The 20,238-nt window shown below is 35.4% G+C and overlaps 1 protein-coding gene across 1 annotated transcript in view; it reads left to right on the forward strand.

The window, feature by feature from the left end:
- The window catches only part of PHIP (pleckstrin homology domain interacting protein), a 96,565-nt gene that overhangs the window by 23,210 nt on the left and 53,117 nt on the right, over nucleotides 1–20,238 (forward strand). The window contains exons 6-11 of the mRNA XM_018078175.2: nucleotides 1,853–1,923; nucleotides 2,683–2,783; nucleotides 2,900–2,940; nucleotides 4,141–4,239; nucleotides 6,178–6,331; nucleotides 7,146–7,280. Coding sequence (XP_017933664.1) covers nucleotides 1,853–1,923; nucleotides 2,683–2,783; nucleotides 2,900–2,940; nucleotides 4,141–4,239; nucleotides 6,178–6,331; nucleotides 7,146–7,280 — 601 coding nt within the window. The remainder of the gene's footprint in view (nucleotides 1–1,852; nucleotides 1,924–2,682; nucleotides 2,784–2,899; nucleotides 2,941–4,140; nucleotides 4,240–6,177; nucleotides 6,332–7,145; nucleotides 7,281–20,238) is intronic.

Here is a 20,238-nt window from a genome sequence, read left to right on the forward strand (position 1 = left end):
GATACTTGATGTTAAAGGGGCTGGTCATACATCAGAATTCAGATATGCTGAACCTTTTTCATTAATCTATGAACGAAGTCTTAATTTGGGGATGTTATATGCACATCTGTTTTCTGTGAAGAAGTCTTTCTTAAGCTACTACATGACCACAATTAGGTTAGTCTGCAGGGCTTAGATGAATGAACTAATAAAACACTTAATAAGTGCATTGAGAATATTTGTAAAGTGATACATTACTGGGCTGCAACGAGGACAAACAATTAGCTTGGTTTCCCTGTGTTGCAAGAAATTTTACTTTTGTCCTCTTTCCTTGCTTTCCAAAAATACTGGTTGCCCAACTCATTTTGAAAGACCACAGTACTGCTCTGTTGTAGAAGAATGACATAATCCTTTGTCTTCTAATGCCTAAACATGAGAGAGACATAAGTTGAAGAATTTAAATTGGTTCTCCAAACTAGAATGTAAGTGCATACTTGCTCTATTTTGCAACTGCCCTAACTCCAAAGGCAGAGTTCGCAAACAACAGTGGAATAAAACAGCAACCTATTTATCTATTTACACTTACAGTTGGAACTGTACAGTTTGGAACTTACAGTTCCAAATTATGTAAGATGCATATTGAATTGTCTGATAGTTCTTTTTATATTAGTATCTCAGTTAAGGAGGATTTCAGCTGTTTTGTAAAATAGATCATTGTCTTGTTTAGTTTATCTTGCTGTGAAGTTTGCTTTCACAAATCTGCCGGGAGTTACCTTAAAACTCCTAAAGGAAAGGTCAAAGAAACAACCTATGCTGAATGGACAATTTGGAGAAAGATTGCTGATGTTTATTACTTTATTTTATGCATTAGAATCACTAAGGTTTAATGCTTATTGCTTTGAGATAGCTATAACTGATCAGTGGAGAAAGATCTCTTTTGCATCTGCCTTCAGCTGAAATGAATTATATAGGCCATTTTGCTTTTAAAAGAGAACATTTTGGATAAATTATGAATATGCATTGTTTTATGTTAGAAGAAGTCTTTAGTGATGACAAATGTGGGTGTAGTGCTGCTGTTCTCTAGTAAGTTAATTCTTTGAGGGAAGATTGCAGATGGCATACTATGCAAGACCACCTACTGGTTTGAGGTTGCTGCAGTGCATGAACAGAATTGAAGTAATGATTGAAGAACCTGATCTGATTTGGTTTGGTTTTACACACTCCTAAAGTGCCAGATCCACTGAAGCTTTAGTTCTGCTTCCACATCAGGCTCTGAAATGCCTAGTGGAAAGCGAGGGCCGTAAAGTAAAACCCTTACAAATTTCTAACCATTGTCCTGAGAGTATTTTGAGCAGCATTTGAAACTAGCCCCCAAAGAATATATGTCCTTTGAAGAAACTCTTATATTCTAATACTGTGAAAAACTCCAAATTTATTTAAATTTTTCTGTTATCTTTGTTTATAAAGAGCACCAAGCTCTGTTTCTCTTTTGTAAAAGCAGCCATGTGCTGCAGGAGAAAACCAGAGATCCACTGCAGCTGGTGGTTTTAAAACTGAACTTCATGGGCAACTGGCTCTGTTCTGCTTTGCTGATGACTTTAGGAGAGTGTTTTGTATAGAATTATCAGAGGAAAGAGAGGAATGGGATTTAAGTTGTGATACAACTCTCCTTGATACATTGATTACTTAGTCCATCTGGATGTCAGTTCCCTAAAGATCGGATCATGAAGCATAGTCAGACGAAATTGTTTATAGATGGGCAACCATCTGTTCTTTCATATTTAATTTTATCCTTCTGTGCTTTATTTCTATGATACTGACTTATTCTTTGAAACCCTATTAGGAAATTATTCAACTGTTTCTTTATTTGTAGTCCAAGGCCAACGAAGTTTACAGAACGTCCTCGGCCTGGAGTCCAAATGATCTGTTCTTCTTTTAGTGCTGGTAAAAGACTTTATTTCCCCCCCCCTTTTTATCAATATAAGAAGTCATTTGAAGAGTAAAATAAAGTACAGTACAGTTACTGTAGCATATTTTTTGTTAATAAGATGGATTTGAGTTAAAGTGGCTGTTAGAAACCCCCAAATATTTAAAATAGAAATTTAGAATTTATGCATTAATGCTTGGTCTATGAAAATTCTTGAAAACGATTAAATATGAAATGTTGAAAGCAAGTCTCTTGTGACTGCAAATCTTTTTAAAACATGATATAAAACCTTTTTCTCAGAATGATTCTGAGAGTCAGCTTTATCTGAGGTGTAATTTATAGGGATTTGTACAAGAAGGTGTTGATTACTGAGTTCTCACGGTCTGAATTTCATTGATTCCAGAGCTGGCAACAGAAAAAGGCAACATAAATAATTGGATAAAATGTTAAAATGTACTGAAGTTCTAGTTCCATTTAATTTTAGGCTTCTAAGGGCTTAGTTGCAAGCAAATTACTCTAGTTAGCTAATCTTTCATATACATCTGCTAATGCATATTTGTCTGACAGTAAATGTGAGGTAATTTAATTCCAGTTAAACTTTTGAGTTTCTAAATCTTCTTTTTGCTTAAAGGTCAGTTACAGGCGTAGCTGAAATGAGATACATCTATAAATTTCAGAGAATAAGTTGAAATACTTGATGTTACATCCCTTTGAAGATGCTGTAATAACAGTAGATTTCCCTCTTTTCTTAAGTCTTATCTGTTTGTTTTTCTCAGGTGGAATGTTTTTGGCCACTGGGAGTACAGATCACATCATTAGGGTTTATTTCTTTGGATCAGGTCAGCCAGAGAAGATATCAGAGTTGGAGTTTCATACTGTAAATACTTTTTAAAAATTACATATGTATTTGATTAAAATAATAATTTGGATAAAATGGGATAAATCAGAGAAATTTGATTTTTTTCTTTTTCTACTCTTTTTTTTTTTGTACAGGACAAAGTTGACAGCATTCAGTTTTCTAATAGTAGTAGCAGGTAAGCACAATATTTATCCTGATCTAGTCTTTTGACATTTGTGAATACTAGTTTCTGGAAGTAGTTATTAAAAAAAAAAAACTTTCTGTTTTGATTTTCATCCAGTAAAATCATGTATAGCTATTGGACTCTCACTGTTTCATTTTAATAGTACTTCTTCAGTTTTGCAGTTGTTTTCATTGTAATGATTAAAGTATTTTGAATTAGCCAAAATTAAGGACTATAAAAATAGTTGAAATTTCTTCCTAAGAAATGTATGTACATATATATATATTCACATATAAAATACATGCATTTTTAGATATATTTTAATATGTAAACATTTTTTTCAGTTAAAAGACTTCTGGATACAGAAAAAACATCAAACTAGATCTAACAATATTTTGTTTAGCTAGGCTAATGTTTTTTCAATGTTTAACTAAGTTCTGGATGTTGGATATGAAGGATGCTAAAGAAAAAAAGTTCAGTTTCTTATGAAGTATCTGACACATTTATTTGATGTTCTAATGTACACTTTTATCATGATATATTTTGCTCCACCCACCTCTTTTTCCTCCTCCTACCCTTGAACCTCAGGAAAAAAAGAGTGGGGGAGAAACTCAAGCTAGGAAATAATAAATGTCTTCAGATAAATATCATAATGCTTATACAGTGCTAGCTTATTCTTGGCCACTGGGAGTAGAGATCACATCATTAGGGTTTATTTTTTGGATCAGGTCAGCCAGAGAAGATATCAGAGTTGGAGTTTCATACTGTAAATACATTACAGGAGTAGGTTTTGGTTTAAATCATGTCTGTACTTTTGCTGGCAGGGCTCTCCTGGCCCCTCAGCTGTTTTTACCCCTTCAGTTTCTTCCTTAGCTTTACCTAATGTAGTAGCATCAGTCTTAGGATGCTCATTGGGTTATGGTGTCCCTGTGCCAGAGCCATGTCATAACTCAGCAAAGCACACCAAAGGTCAAAGAACAGTTACTTTGGAAGGGGTTCAGAACAGGGAAGCAGGTTTGACTTTTTGCAGGCCTTTGATTTTTTTGCTGGTATGGGAAGGGGTTTTCACCTCAAACCATCTGTACAGCATTCTGACACTCTTTGAACTTTTTACTCATAGCTTCCTTTTAAATTCTGGAACTTAATTTTCAAGTGTCTTTTCTGTACAGATCTGGCTTTGATCTCTGAGTAACTTTTTTCCCCTTTTGTTAGATTTGTGAGTGGAAGCCGTGATGGAACAGCACGAATCTGGCAATTTAAGCGAAAGGAATGGAAAAGCATTTTGTTAGATATGGCTACTCGCCCAGTGGGGTAAGTGATGTAAAATGTTCTGCTATCAGATAGATTCTGGAGGGCCATTGATATAATTTATTGACTTATTAAAAAAAATAAAATAAAAAAGACTGCAAGAGAAAAGAAGTGGGGCATAAATTATTATTGGTTAAATGTGTATAGCTCTTGAAATCCAGTGAAAATAAATATTTGACTACATATTCAGCTGTGGAAGCTAGCTTGTCCTAATACAAGCTCCACTAGTATTTTGATTTGATGAAAAGAATAAAAATTATTCAAAACCCATTAAAGGTCTTATTTATATGGCTTAGACATTTATTTCTTGAGCAAGAAAACCAGGTCAGATCTGTTCTTGAGACTGAACAGAACAGGGTTCTTTTCATAGAGCATGCCAGAGCAAATAAATCACTTGCTCTTTAATGGGTTCTCATTTGTTAAAACAAATCTGAGAATTTACAAGAGGTATGAAAAACTTCTGTACACTAGAACAAGCAACAAAAGAGGCTTGAAGATGTAGAATTACTTAGTAGGATTTGTGACTTGTACCTTTTTATTTTGGCATGAAGATGTTTTCCAATTGACATATTAAAAAGATGTACAATGGATTTAAAGGATAAACCTTCTTCCCCTTACTGTTCATATGGAGTGGTTTGAAGAACTACTGTTTAGTAGAAAAAAAAATTAAAATATTTTCAGGAGTAATCCTGTGGAAATATATATGTAAGACCAAGAGAGGGATGGAAGAGAAGGCTAAATAAGCTGTAATTTAGTTAGATGTTTAAATGGAACAGTATCTTGTTAGTTATGGACAGATGCAACAAAACACGACTATCAAACTGTTGGGCAGGAGTATATAAAATGCTGGTACTTTGATAATAGACCGAGTTACTCTCAGTAAAAATTCTTAATTTTAACTGATTCTGGGGAAAATAAGTACAGATTCTTCTTCATTGTGGTCATAAATGCTGAACTTGTCCGAGAACCTGAACTGCTCATTTCTGTAAAGCACCTTTAGCAGAATTCTGTTTTGTTCTTGTGACTAGAGGGATATGTGCAATTCCAAATTTGATCTTTTCTACACAAGCACAGTTTTATCAAAGAAAATGAAGTTGCTGCACTGAAAGGGGAAGAGTGAAGTCAGCTTATAAAGCCTCCTGGGTTCTGCATCAAATCTAGAAAGGAATCTGGCCATAACTGCATTTTCTATTATTGAGTTGTACAATAAATACTATTTTGTAATGTGTTGTAGTGCTTTCTATATGGAAGATTCTGTATTTGTCTGTCTACTTGGTGTTAACATGCTCTTGTTGCATTTGGCTGATAATTTCCCAGAAATAAATGTGCTTGAGAATTCAAGGGTGATTAGCCTTTAAACCACACTGACAAAAATGTAATTTTGGAGTATTCTGGTAGATTATATTACAGATGACTATTGTTTGGATTTCATGCAAGATTAAGCGCCATTATTACCAATAGTAAAGTGATACAGGGGTAGTGGTGTACTACTAAATGTAGTCTGAGAATTTAACTAATTTAAAGGTATAGAATACTTTTCTCCATGTCTCAAACTACTTACTACAAATATTCTCCAGGACAAATTAATGTTCATAAGTTGATTAGTTTGGATTTTCATTCTTTAGATGTCACAACAAATACTGTAGCTATCAAATTTAATTGAGTTAGGTCATGTGTCAGAGGGCATTTTCTGGAAAAAAAAAGATCAACATATTATGTAAGATACTAAGAAGACCCTATAATTGTTTAAGTATCTATAAGTCTTTGTAATTGTATGTGCTACATAATGGAAAATATCTTTCATTTCTCCAGTTTCTTAAAGAAGTAATGCATCTGTTCTTAATAATACAGCAAAATACAGAAATACTTTTACTTGTTAGTAACATTAAACTATTTTGGCATACTGGGATTGCTTTGAATTTTTCTGCTCTTTGGTTTTAGACAAAGTTTGCAAGGAGTTGAAGATAAGATCACAAAGCTGAAAGTGACCATGGTGGCATGGGACCGCCATGACAACTCTGTTATAACTGCAGTAAATAACATGACTCTGAAAGTTTGGAATTCTTTTACTGGCCAACTCATCCACATTCTCATGGTAAAGTGTACCATCTTGATTTATCAATCCTGAATGCAAAATTTATGTGTACATCATCAACATTCTTCCTTATATGTTTTTTCCTATCTGAAAACTGCCTTGACAAATGTTTACAGATAATTGAAGTGCAATAGAGATGTCTGTGAGCTGCTTATTAGAAAATAAAGCTTTAAAGTTGCAAATAAGCACTGCTGTTCAAGATATCTGAAACTGACTTTGGACTCTTTCGTTTTGTTTTTTTTACTGAAGTGCTATCTTGAAGGAGAGAAGGAAACAGTTGTTGGATTTTTTTTTCCTTTATTTAATGTGATAAATGTTTTGAAATACTGTTAATGGATAAATTTGCCCTGTTTAAGCAGACACTTGTGCAACCTAGTCATTCCATGAGTCACATCATTCCACAAAAAATTAGTCTTCTAGCTAAAATAAATCAACAATTTTACTAATATGATTTTTTTTTTGTAACTGAGAAAATGGATAACTCTAGGTAACTAGATGCTCTGCTTAGAGATGAAAATACTTAATGCAAAGGTTTAAAATAAAGTATTAATTTTGGAAATGTTGTTCTCTAATTTTTGTTTGTATATTTGATTCTTTATTGGTTTAAATTAAATTCCTAACTAATACTCTGCCTAAAAAATGGAAATCTGTGGAATGTTAAGATCCCAAATTACCAAATGCTAAAGTGTCATCAAAATAGTTCTTTGGACATTTTCATAGTTTGATGTGGCAGTTGCTAGTGTTACCATATCGAATTCTTAGGTAAGTATTTGAGACAATACTCTTGTTCTTCTTGGTGTGTCTTTATTTTCAGGGGCATGAAGATGAAGTGTTTGTGCTTGAACCTCATCCGTTTGATCCAAGAGTTCTCTTCTCTGCTGGACATGATGGAAATGTCATAGTTTGGGATTTGGCAAGAGGGGTCAAAATCCGATCTTACTTCAACATGGTAATTACTGTGTTTTATGCAGATATGCCAAAGCAACCCTTTTGAAGTTTTTGTTTTTAGTACATTCTTATATAGACCATCTTGAAGCATGTGTATAGGGCAAGGTCCTGCATCTGGTGAAGTCAAGAGAAATTGCTGTTCAGTTTAGTGGGGCAAAGAGTAAATCTGTAATGTAAGAAGTTGTTCCTTTGGCTGTATTTTGTAGTGTTGTCTTTCTATATGCTTGATCCACATAAAATTGGAGTGTTAGCTACATTGTCAGAGATCATGCCTAAGAGACAGGGTCACGGAGACCCTCCTTTAGTGCTCTGTTTCCTGCCTGGGGAGCCAAGGTAGAACTTGGTTTATTTTTGCATTACTAATTCTTAATCTGGCTGAAGCTCTTCAGGAGTTACCTGATCTCATACAATGTTGTGTGCTGCATTGACCCACTGGACTGAGTACTTTCAGCCTTTCTGTGTAGAGCTCCTCCACATACAGGTTTCAGATTTGGTCTGTTCTGCACTAAACTAATTCTTCTGCAAGGTGGATGCAATAGGTATTTTCATCTGTTCCATTGTACATATCTTGTTCCTCAAAGAGGTAATGATGTGTTATGCAATTAAGACTTTATCTCCTGGAGAAAATTACAGAAGTCTTTGTAGAATATGCTGAATCATTTGGAATGCTGAGAGTAGGCAAATGGGCTTCAGCCATAGTGGAATGGCAGTCTTGCAGACCAGCGTAAAGAAGATCATCTGAAGAAGAGACCTACCATAGACATACTCTCAAAAAAGGGGTGTTTAGAATGCAGTCAAGCCAGGAAGAAAAATTTTGACATGTACACTACAGTACAGTTCATAAAGTCTGAGGAAATTCAGCCAAGCTGAATCAGAGAGAGAGCAACTGAAGCTGCTTCAGCACTGGCCTAGGTTCAGTAGTGTTCCCTCTGCATTGATTTCTGTAACTGAACTTATGAAGGATCCAAGACAATCATCTTGGAGCTATGAGCACAGATCTTCATTACTGGGTGCTGATCCCTGTTACCAGTTGAGGTCTATGTTCTCACTGAATTGTTAGCTTGCCTTTCCAGTACTACTTAAAATGGATCTATGGTGGTTTTCATGAAGTTTAAGGTTAGAAGAGGCTGAGCTCATCTGTTCTTTATAAGGCAAGGCCATTTAAGAGCTATCAGGATCTAAATTACGGGTGCCTGTGATGTCAGGCAACCCCTGAAAGACTGAAATACTTATTTTGAGAGTGCAGTGCAACACAAACACCTAAAAAGCATAGAAGTCACATATGTTTTAAGATCTTCAGAGTCAGAGAAATTTGTAGACAATCAGAAGATCTCGCCAGCTAGTAAACTGTGCTTCATGCTAGAAATTAATATGAGAAAGTCTGCCTGCTGTGTGAGAATTGAGGGGAATTGTAAATCTGGCAATCAGTTTGTCTCCAACTCGTTGATTAAGTTGTATGAGCCAGGTATGCCAGAGAGGCATCTCTCTGTGGTCTGAATATTTCTCCAGCCAGTCTTCTGTGTTCGATGCTTCAAAGGACATGGATGAAAATGAGAGGTTTTCTTAGATGACAGGGTTAGGGAGAGGACGTTGCACAATTACCTTGCAGAGCTGCAAATGTTAAGTATTCTGGTTTACTACAGGAGGGCACAAATACATACAGAGCTGCCAGTCTTCTCCATTTCTTAAATGACATACTAGCTGGGAGCATCAGTAGATTAGCCACTATTAAATTATTCTGAAAAGCACTGTTACCTTCACTGACTTGCTCAATATGTCATCTCATACTTCTGATAAACAGTATTTATATTTCTGTTAAGAGGATGGGGAATTTTTACAGATTGGGTTCTTTTGGATCGAACAGGGAACATCATCTGGAGCAACCAAACCTAAGAGTTGAATGACGTGAGATATCTGCTTTACCATTCGAGAACCTCTCATTATCATTGCCTGGTCTGTGGTACCAGAACTACCGCTGGGTGACTTTATCATAGCAACAGCTCCTTAAAAAAAAAGTTGACACCTTGGGAATGTTGGCTGGATTAGCAGATTCATAAATGACTGTTGGCTTAATGTTAGTCCAGTCAGGTATTCCTATCTTAGATGCATTGCTTTTACATTGAAAGCCTTGTGGCAAATCTCTAAAGCAGAGATGGTTATTTTTAAGTTGCTTTCTATCCTATTTCAAATGCCTTCATTGTCAGCATAAAAAAAAATAAATTAAATTTGAGGGATGCAAGCAGTGTCAATCAGTTTGAAACTTAATTCTTTTATCTAGTCAATGAATGTGAAATTGCAGAGAAAGCCGTAGTAACCAAGTATACTTTTTGTTTTGCATTTAACTTGAACTTTGATTCCTCCATTTATTTGTGCCTTACTGGTTACAAATCAGTCCCACTAGGTGACTCTGGTTATGCTACAGAACGTTCTCTCCCAGGTTTTTAAACTTAAGATTTGCTATTAAATCAATTGTTACAGTCATGGTTAATGTGAAGAATGTTTGGTCTGTTTGCCAGATTTTGGTCTTTATGATTAATAATAATCTTAGTCCCATGAATGTCACATGGGTTTACTTTCAGTAAGTATATATATTTTATCTAGTTCATGTTTTGACCTGTAGTCTTTATTTCATTTGGTCTAGTTGTGTAAGCATTCAAAACTGGTTTAATTCAGTGACCTGAGTCACCTAAACTCATGGAATGTATTTACTATGCCAGAGAGTGAAATTTGCTATAGAAATATCAAGAGTGTGAGATGGTTAAGCTTTTTAGGCAATTTTGAGATGCAACAAATAAGTCCTGAGATGGTTTTAAATTGCATGTGCGAATGCAGGTATTTGTTTTTTGGCCTATGTAATATTTGTGCCAGTCCTGAATTAAACAGTTGCTAATGAAGAATGTGTTCTTGGTGTATTTGTCATTCATTTTTCCAAGGAACCAATGAGGTTGTGGCTTTAGTGTTGTAATATTAGGCAGTTTCACATGCTGTATTTCCCAGGTACAACTGAGCATTCCAAAAAGAAAGAGCAATAAACCTTAAGTGGTTGCTGCAGCTAACTGTTCCAGACCTTATATATTTCACAAAAATAGTGTTATTGCACAGACCCTTGTAAATGTTTAAATTGTCGCTCATTTTGCTGAACAGTGTATGAGATATAGGTGTCCTAGTGGATGATCCAGGGGAAAAAATACGCTGAATGGTGGGCTGTCTAGTGAAAGCAACTGCTTGATAATGTACATAGAGATACACTTGAAATACAGCTCCTTACTAAAGCTGCAACGAGGCGTGTTTCCCTTGTGTGGTTAGGCACCTTTCCAACAACTGAGGGAGGTCCCTGCTTTCCTTAAGGAGGGCACAGGAGCAGGTGGCACTCACCTTTTGGGATTGTCTTAGCCGTAGAACTGGAAAATGGAAGACCTAGATTCTGTTCTCTCCTTGGTGGTAAGGTGCTCAGTTCAACACCTGCCACTTACCTAGGAGGACATCTCGGCTATAGATGTCTAGACAGGACTTCTTCCCAATTTTCCCCTGAACTTGTGCTGCTGTGGAGAGATCATGTTCTAGGTAAATTAGAAAGTGGTAGAAATTATCTTTGGCTTCAGGCAGACTTGAATTTGTAGGATGAGTGTTCTGTTAGGTCGTAAGTAGAAGCTGCACACCATTCAGTTCTTGTCATAGCGTCTGTTTCCTTTCAGATGTTCTCACTAAGTTGCTTCTTAATAGATCTGACACTGTTGGTTTCTTAGGAATGCCAGGGTTGTCACTTGGATGGTATATGCTTCAGCTTAGCCTTAACATTTTTAGTTCCCTTAGGCCTTAGGCAGAAGTTTCTCAATTCTGAGAATGTACGAGGGGAAAAAAGAAAACTACTAGGACTTCAGAATCTTCCACATCAAAAAGATATCTAGTAATCTTAGGCAGATGCACAATTTTTGTTTGGTTTGGTGATTTAATTTTGGTTGGTGTTGCAATTTGGACATTGAGTACTGGAGTTCCTTGAGTCTGACCCTAATTAGGTTTGTGGTGTTACAGTGCTGCCCTTGATTGTTATTTTTTGGACTTCTGTTGTTTCCTTTAAGCAGTATCTTTTGAGGCTGAGCTCTGCTGATTCAGACTGCTTGCAAAAAGCGTTCTGTCTGGGGCCTTTGAGTGTAGGTTTCTCCTGTGATAAAGCTGATAGTTCTTGTCCCATGAGTGAGCTACCCTGTAGAAGAATATTAAAAGAAGTTTCCTAAAAGCTTTTAGGTTCTATACAGCCCTGTAGTTCTGTTCTTTTCCTTTGGGTTTGTGTGGTAGTTTTTTTTTTGGTTTTTTTTTTTTTTTTTTTTTTTTTTTTGTTAGTTTTTTTTTCTTTAAATTTTTTTTTAATAACTTGGTTTACAGCATATCTTTATGAACAGTTGCAGGAACATATGGTGACTCCTGTTACTTAAAATTATGCTGTTGAAAGTATGAAGACTATATTACAGTAGCAAGAAAGATTGGGGGAGAGCAGGCATTTTTGCAGTCTTTCTCACTGTAAAATATTGAAATTTTTGCAGCATTTTTGAATGTCATTGCTTTGCCTAAATCTGATGTATGACTTGGCGGATTCTGTAGGTAGGCATTGCAATTACTGAATCAGAAAGCTTGTGTTTTAGTTGATAAAGCCTTAGCCTTACGATGTTTAAGAAATCGTTGTGTAATGTAGAAAATAGTCAAGTAGGAGTATTGAAGCCTTTCAAGAAAAAAATTATTCTTCTGGTCAACAGATTTCCAAAAAATCTCAAACAAAACTGACAACAAAAGACCTTTAATGGCTAGATGTTGCTCTTTTGTCTTACTGGATTGACTCTCATTGTGAGTTGCATCTTTGAGAAGTCAGGCTTTGCTGTAGCCAGCAGTGTGCCTTCTTACGTCTGACATGATTCGTGTGCCTCAGGGGCTTCCTGTGTGCCTGAAAGCCTTTTACTTATTTGTAATCTTAATGTGTTCCTGATTGCAAAGTGTTAATTTGGACTGATTCTTATTGCATTACTGTAGCTTTAAGACAATCTTTCTGAGCATGGTCATGTATTGTGGTGTCCTTTGCAACATGCTCTGTGTGGTAGTTCTGGAGCCAGCAAAGGTGGCCTTAGTCCTTTCATCGTGTTCTGAAGAATGCTTTGAAATACTGATACAAAAAGAATGTTTTTTACGATGTTGTGTTAAATTCACAGATCTGAATACTTCAAAATCCTCCTACCTTTGTGACTATCTGACTTGCTGGAAAGCTAAGCCACCTTAGCCTTTGACACTTAAAGGTCACACTATATATTTCTAACTGTTGTGAATTTGATGATGAGTCTTTTTCTAAATGCCAAAGCATTTCATCAGAGCATGTAGAAATACCAGGAGTATGTTTCAGAAATGCAGGAGAATTTTAAATATGTTAACTAGTGATTTGAAGCAACTTTCTGATTCTTTTGGAAGAGGAGGAAGAAAAAGAAATTCTTACTGAACCTGCTCTCCCCCTTTCTCAGTTTCCTTTGAAATGACAAATCACTCAGTTATATTTGTGAAAGAAAAGCTTTAATCTCTCCCAGAAACACCACTGTCTGTTATCCTCTGTGTTGCTGTATAAATGTTGCTTGCCCTGGAAACCATATTGGTAGTTCAGGAATAGTGGATGATTGTGTAACTCTTAGTACTTGAATTGGTGTTTGTTTTTCTGATGCCCTCCGTCCCACTTTTATGGAAATGGTCAGAAAAAAGAAATAAACCAAAACAAACCTTTAAAATTGCAAAGTGTGAGGGGAAGGCTGACCTGCCTGTTGCATCACTATTGGAGAAAGTACAGGCCAAAGTTGCATTTCTTGGCTATTTTTGAAAAACTCTGATCCTGGAGCTAAGACATGCTGTTTCATTGAGACCTAGAAGGACGGTGTCATTGATAGCTGTAGTTCCTGTAAGGTAAAATGAGGCTTTTTACAGGTTTTCATGTGTCCGGGGGAAGAGATTTGTTTTTGGTTTTTTTTTTAACTGGGGCATATTTTCATCTAGATCTCTGTACTAGAATCCCAGCTATTTGCTTTGATTCTAGATACTCTCCTGTTGGAAGCTTATGATGAATGGTCCCACACTTTCATGTAAAATGCATTAGTTAAATTTTATGTAAACAGGCATTGTATCCAGAACTAGAAAGCCTGTGACTTGTTGTCATTTGAGTATATTCTTTCTAATATATTTATTAATTATCAATAGATTATGAAACTTAGACCTTAAATATGAACATTTTTTAAATGAAGTAAGGACTTATGCACTTTTGTGTTTGTTTCACAAAGTGTTTGATAGCTTATTCAAAGATTTGGCGAGTGTGATAAACATAGTTTCTTCCATCTGTATTAAAAAACATGCTTTAAAACAGGTACTATGTAAACAGCTGAATTAAAAAGTGTTGCTTTTCTAATAAGTTCAAGTTCTGCAGTTGCAATTTTCATATTAATTTAGTAACATTATTTGGTCCAACTTCATTTTAAATTGTCAGCCCAGAAGCAAATTAGTTAGAATTTTAGGATGAAATTTGGATTTAACTGCATAAAAAAAGTTTGGTGGTGGTTTTTTTGTTGTTGTTCTTTTTTCTTCTAAGGAAATATTGTGACAACTAAAAGATAAATGGGGACAAAACTTTTTTTTCTGAAAGTATGAAAGGACATCTTACTGGAATCTCATATAAGTAGTTATGGATCCTTTCAGCAAGATTAAGTTACATGACTTGGCATTATATTGCCACATCAAAACCTAAATGTAGTCATTCTCCTTAACAGGTATATTCATAGGAAACAGCAGCTCTAAAGTTCTTGGTCCTGAAAAACTTTTTTAAGTACTTAAAAATAAACTGTTGTTGAATATAGAGTACAACAGGCATAAGCCACTTATCAGTGGCATTAACAGACTTGGAGGGTTTTTTTTGTTTATGTTCTTGGTTGTAGTTAGGAAAGTACTGCAGAAGTCAATAATCCTTGAGGGGGAAAAAAACCCCAACCCAACAAAAAAACCCCAAACCAAATCCAAAAAAACTTGTAGCCTTGCAGCAGGATAAAAATGTTAATGAGTCTGCAAACTTTTTAGCTATGGAATTGCAAAAGTTTGAATGTCTTCTACTTTCAACTATAGAATTGTAAAAATTGAATGTCTTATCCTGTCTTACCAAGTTGATTAGTAGCTTGAGTTGGCTTCTCTAATAATGTCTCAAATTTGATGGGACAGTTCTTGTTATCAGAAATATGAAAATACAGAGCTGTGGTTGAGAAACCTGGTCAGGATTTCTTAGCAAGATTAGCATGACTGACTTAATGTATTTATTTTACCACAAATTACAGAGAAAGTACCTCAAAGGGGAAAAGTTGCCACAGCTTGTTTATGTAGTTTTCAAGCAAATATGAATAATTTCTCTCTCGGCACTATTTAATTTTTAGAGAAAGGATTATATAGTGTTACTTTAAAATTCAGTTAATTTTGAATTTAATTTTTAATCTCTCTATGTGAATGTCAGGTACATGAAGTGAGACAGTTATGTAAATAAAGCTTGATAGACATTTTTGAAAAGATGTAGTGCTTATGTCTGGGTATTTCTAAAGTACTGTTTGTGAAGAACAAAGGTTTTATTTCACTGGGAGATCTCTGCGTCTGCACTTGAGAAGAGCAAGTGCTTTCCAGCATCTGCTTTCCTTCCTTAAAGGATTACAACATGACCCTATTTCTAATACTTACCACTACAAAAGTTAGGTAGAACAGGTGTGTTGGAAGGATCTTGGAATGGTGCAGGACTGCTCATGAAAACCTTATTTACTTATTAGTCTGCTGTAATAGCTTTCATTAGACTATGTTTTAACTTTTTATGGAGTAAAGTATGTAATGCTTTCATACAATCAAGAGAATATAACTTGTTTGTGAATACTCACAAACTTATTTTTAGGTCCCTTGATTTCCTGACCCATCTTAAAGTTTAGACCCAAGCTCTTATGACTGTGCTATAGTAAAGAAAAAAAAAGTGGCTCTTATTGGTCCTTAGTTTTCTTTTTCATGTTGTTTCTTTCTTTGAGAATCCTTGGGCTGAAGAAGCAGTGGATTTGATAAGGTTGTTTTGAAGGTGATCTCGGAAATTCCTTTATTTCATTTGATCACCTTTGAAAACAATTGGAGCAATAGAATCAGCAAGCAGATACTAACCTCCCTTGTAAGATCATCCTCTTCTGGTTATGTGATGGTTATAATTGTATATCTCTTAAGTGCTGCTTTTATTTCAAATGGTGTCCTAGTGAAACAGGTTATACTTAGAAATGCTGGCACAAAATCAGGAATAATTATAATTTAATCATAATCAGGCAATAATTGTATTTAAAACATTAAACTTGTTTTCGAAACTGAAAATGTGTACTGCCATGCATCCAGTGAGAAAGCTTGGAGCAAGTGGATACATTCATGCTAATTTTGTTTTACATTTACTATGTGAAGTTACGATGGGGAATATATGCCTTTTCATAGCCACATACTAGTTAATCTGTGTAATTGCAGATAATTTTTTTATATTAAATATATATTATATATTAAAAACCAAACAAACTAAAACCAATGCACATGTTGATGTTAAGGTTGAAAGTTACAGCCACACAGACATTAAGAAATAAGAATGAGATTGCAGAAGACAATGTCTGAGTGTTTTGTCCCCAAGTCTGTAGCTGGCTGATTGTCTAATTAATGTAAAGTTGTCTGGTGCTGTTCCTGGTTCCATGCATTTCTTTCCAAGTGGGTCCTTAATTTCTTTTGTAGGATGTATGGTAGTTGCATTGCATGAGCCTTTTTTAAGCTTATACATTTTCCCCAACTTTTTAACAATGTGTCTTTTGAAAATTTTTAATAGAAACACTTTCTTAGCTTTGAGAGCTTTGGCTATGTTGTATTTTTATTTAACGCTGTTAGCATAAGCAGTGACTGAAATTGTCATGTACAGAACTTGATCATAAAAAGGTCAAGTTGAAGCCTGTAAGAATTTTCTGGATTTCTGCAATGGAAATTGTAGAGTGTAATTTTGACCCTACTTGAAGTTAATGGAGAGTCTACAGTATGGTTGAAGAATCAGACTATCTGGATGCACTGATGTGTTGGTTGTCTCCCTACCCAATCTCTCTGCCCTCTTCACATGTTTTATGTGTTTATATAAATCAGTCAGAAATATTGGAGACCCTCATGGAGGTCATAGTAGGAATGTATTTCATAATGGCAATGATGTCTAGTTTTTGTGAATTTAAACACACGTTCCCTGTTAATGACTGTTTGAATGTTTTAGTACAGTTTAATCCTTGTTTTGTTTAGAATTTACTGTCAGTGTTATGGCATTAACTAATTCAGGTCAAAAGGGTTTCTTCCTGCAAATTGTCAATCAAGCAGAGACTACTTAAGTTGCAGTCGGGTTTTTCTGTGTGCTCCTGCTCCTTCAGAGAGCTGGTTGTTGACTGTCCTTTATTTTTAGCTTTAAGTGGACACTTCATTACAGGCAATTCCTATGCTATACCAACTTATGTCTGTGTATCTTAATGTGACTTCCTACCCCATCTTCTGAAGTCTAACCTTCCACTGATCTGTGTGATGTGGTTTCTTACTTTCTAATTCTGCTTCTACTTTCAATGCAATGTGGCAAACTCTAAAGCCATAACAGCATTATCATATTGCTTACATCATCATTGTTTCCTTTCCTTTAAACAGTTAACCTGCCTGGCCTAACTAGGTCTTTGTTAGCAACTACTGATTAGATTTAGGCTAAAAGACATAGGAAAAAAATGGGAGTCCCAGTCAGAAGAACTTGAAAGATGAGGTACCATCTAGGACAGCTCAGCAAAATGCTCTGTGCATGGATTTTCTGCCACACAAGGTGATTTTTGGGCTAACGTCCAAAAGGTACATGGCTTGCTCATATGGACGTCTTGTAATTTCCAGTGTGAACTAGAGATGTATAAGCAGTTATTTCTTATGTTGTGGCCTGCATGAAGTCTTCCACTTCCAGTGGAATAATGTGGGATTTTTAGATGTATTTTTAGGTCAGGTTTTGTAGTCCTATGAGAAATATAGAATGGCTTAAGTGAGGTTATGGATGCATTATTTTGAATCAGTTTGCATGTAGTCCTACTGAAATAGTTTTGAAATTTTTTGAGAGGTTCCACCTTTTAGATAGTATATAAAAGCACATCTTGAGGATGCTGAAGAGCAAAACCAGCATAATGATCTAATAGTTCAAATAGAAGCTAGTACTGAGTATGCAGGATGTATATTAAGAAAAATCTTCTTTAAAAAATAAAGCTGTAAATAATTTGTATGTAGCCTTTATGAAACTTCAGGCATCCATAGGGTGGGTGATCTGTAAGACCTTCCATTGAAAGATTTCATCTTTCAAGACAAATGCAGCATTTCTGAATGGATGACTGAGTTGACTGGTAGGAAGAAAGAAACATTTTTGGTAAACATTTTATTCTTAATTTAATTACTTTCAGTCCTCTTCCTACGATTTGATCCCTTGTTGCTGCTCTGGAAGACCTGCTGATTTTTTATTTTTTATTTTTTATTTTTTTAAACTGTTTTAAAAAGCAAGTCTTCTTTCCACTCCTACAAATGTGTAGCAACCTCTTCTAACTTTGCAGGAAGTCTGTAGATATTTTTTGCCTTACCATGGAAGCATGCTGTGATTGCAGATTGTTCCTTAAAGCAAAGGAGAGCACAAACCTCCAAAAGAACTTCCAAATACTTGGAGACTGATTTGACTTGAGCAGCTGTGATGTAGTTTCATCACGTATGAAAGAGGCTATATGTTTTAATAACAATTAGCATTGGTTTTTTGCTAGTTTTAGAAAAATTTTCTAGCATACCATTGTTGTGATCGTTAGAATCTAAATTTCAGTTTTCCAGTTTGAATGTTGCTTGTAACTAATATTCGTTTGTTCCTATGCATTTAAGTAGAGTAGTTCTCTTCCTGTTAAGGGTGTTTTAGTAGTCATACAAAACAGTCCTCTCCTTAGTGTCCATATAAAGCTGAACTTGTAGGTTTTCCATCATCATGATGAGTGGAAATATTTCTCTGTAGCTGTTTGTCTTAGAATTTACTTACCTTGAACATGGGAAGCAAAAAATATGTGTGTTGCTTTGGAAGATTTTGTTCTTATCATTGTCTGTTTGTCTAGCATATATGCACCTTCTCTTCTGGTCTAGCTTAGAACTACAGTTTTCTTTTTGTTGCTGCATTATATGTGATGGATTGCAATGAATACACAGTGATCTTTTTCACTGTGTTTCCAACTAATTGCCCCAGTTCCTTAACATGAAGGATGGATTCTACCTCAGGGTAGTAGAGGCTTAGTTCACTGATTTTTTTTTTTTTTTTTTTTTTTAAACAATGCTGGTGACTTGTGTTGGAAGACATGATAGAAATGTGTAGTGTGACTGTATGTAGACTGAGTTTCATTAAAGTGTGATAGTAAGTTATTTCTAATAATCTTACTAAGTTCATGACCTTTTGCATTTTGTCCTGTTGGCTTTTAATTGTTTCCATTGATGTGATCTGTGCTGTCCCAAATCTGTTCTCAGTGGATTATTTCCTAATGTTCATTTCATCAAAGGGCTCTTATATTTTCTAGAATCAATAACAGAGAGACCTGGCTTGAGAAACTTCAGTGATAACATCCTTTTAGCTCTGTGTGTCTTTCAAAATCAATAACTGTTATTCTTACCTTAGAAAGTTTACCTACTCTGCATTTCTCCTACTAATTACAGTCTGCTCCATTTAAGCCAAGTTTTCAGTATCTTATTATGGCTTTGAAATCTAACTAGGTTGAATGAATTATATTTTCTTGGCATTAAATAGTTAGTTATTTTATTGAAGAAAGTGTTAAGTTTCTCTAGTACTCTCTACTCTTGATTAATTTTCTTTTTACTTGATTTTTTCTTTTTTTCCCTCCATGTCTTTTACTTTTCTTGAAAACTGAGTTTTAGGTGTTTCATACTATCTATTGATAACAGTTCAGAAAGGCTTATTATTGAGTTTACTCTGTACAGTGCACTGTAGGTGGTACTATTCTCCCTTCCTACAACAAATATTTTTATACATCTAAGGCATTTCATTATAAGTTTGACAGCTCTATTCTGCCTGGTTTGGGGCAAACAATAGCTCTCCTCAAAACTGAGAGGAAGAGAGTCATCCCTTTTTCATTATCTTATGTTGTCATAATTCCTCCCTTCAGGATGTACCAATGTTCACTTGTTTCCTTGCTAGTGAAAATATGGGCAGATTGGACTCTTAATTCTTGGAGCCAAGACTACAAATTAATAATAATCTTTTCTTAGTCCTTTGTGTAACATTACTGGTTCTTCCCTGTTTGTGGCTGAAGAATCCATGCTATTACTTTGCTACCAGCAGTGTCTTATCACCTTCACTCTTCACAGCCCTTTGTTGGAACACAGCCTTTCCTGAAGCACTGGAATAGGTTGTCCAGTGAACTTATAGACTCCCTGTCCATGGAAGTGTTCAAGGCTGGGCTGGATGGGGCTCTGAGCAACTTGATCTACTGGAAGGTGCCTCTGTTCATGGCAGGGGTTTGGAGCTAGGTGATCTTTAAGGTCTCTTCCAACCCAAACCATTTTATGATTCTGTGACAGCTCTCAATTAATGATTGCTTTTTCTGTTCTTGTGAGCAATCTCTTCCCTTCACCTTCTTCATGTAGTTCTTGCATCTTTGATTTAAAAGGAGTGGAGTGGGGAAGGCAACTTCCTTCTTGATGAAGTTCTTTATCTAACTTGCTGAAGTAACAACTTCACTGATTTACTACAGCTTCACTTTCTGCAATTTAACATTTAGTTTCTATTCCAAATGACTAGCTCATCTGTTTTAGCTTTATTATTGAAGAAATTCCATTGTAAGGTGTCATTTATTAATCCCAAAATAGTTTTGTTTAAA

The sequence above is a fragment of the Manacus vitellinus genome, unplaced genomic scaffold, assembly GCF_001715985.3.
Source record: "Manacus vitellinus isolate BGI_N305 unplaced genomic scaffold, ASM171598v3 scaffold_4_pilon, whole genome shotgun sequence".
NCBI classification, from domain to species: Eukaryota; Metazoa; Chordata; class Aves; order Passeriformes; family Pipridae; genus Manacus; species Manacus vitellinus.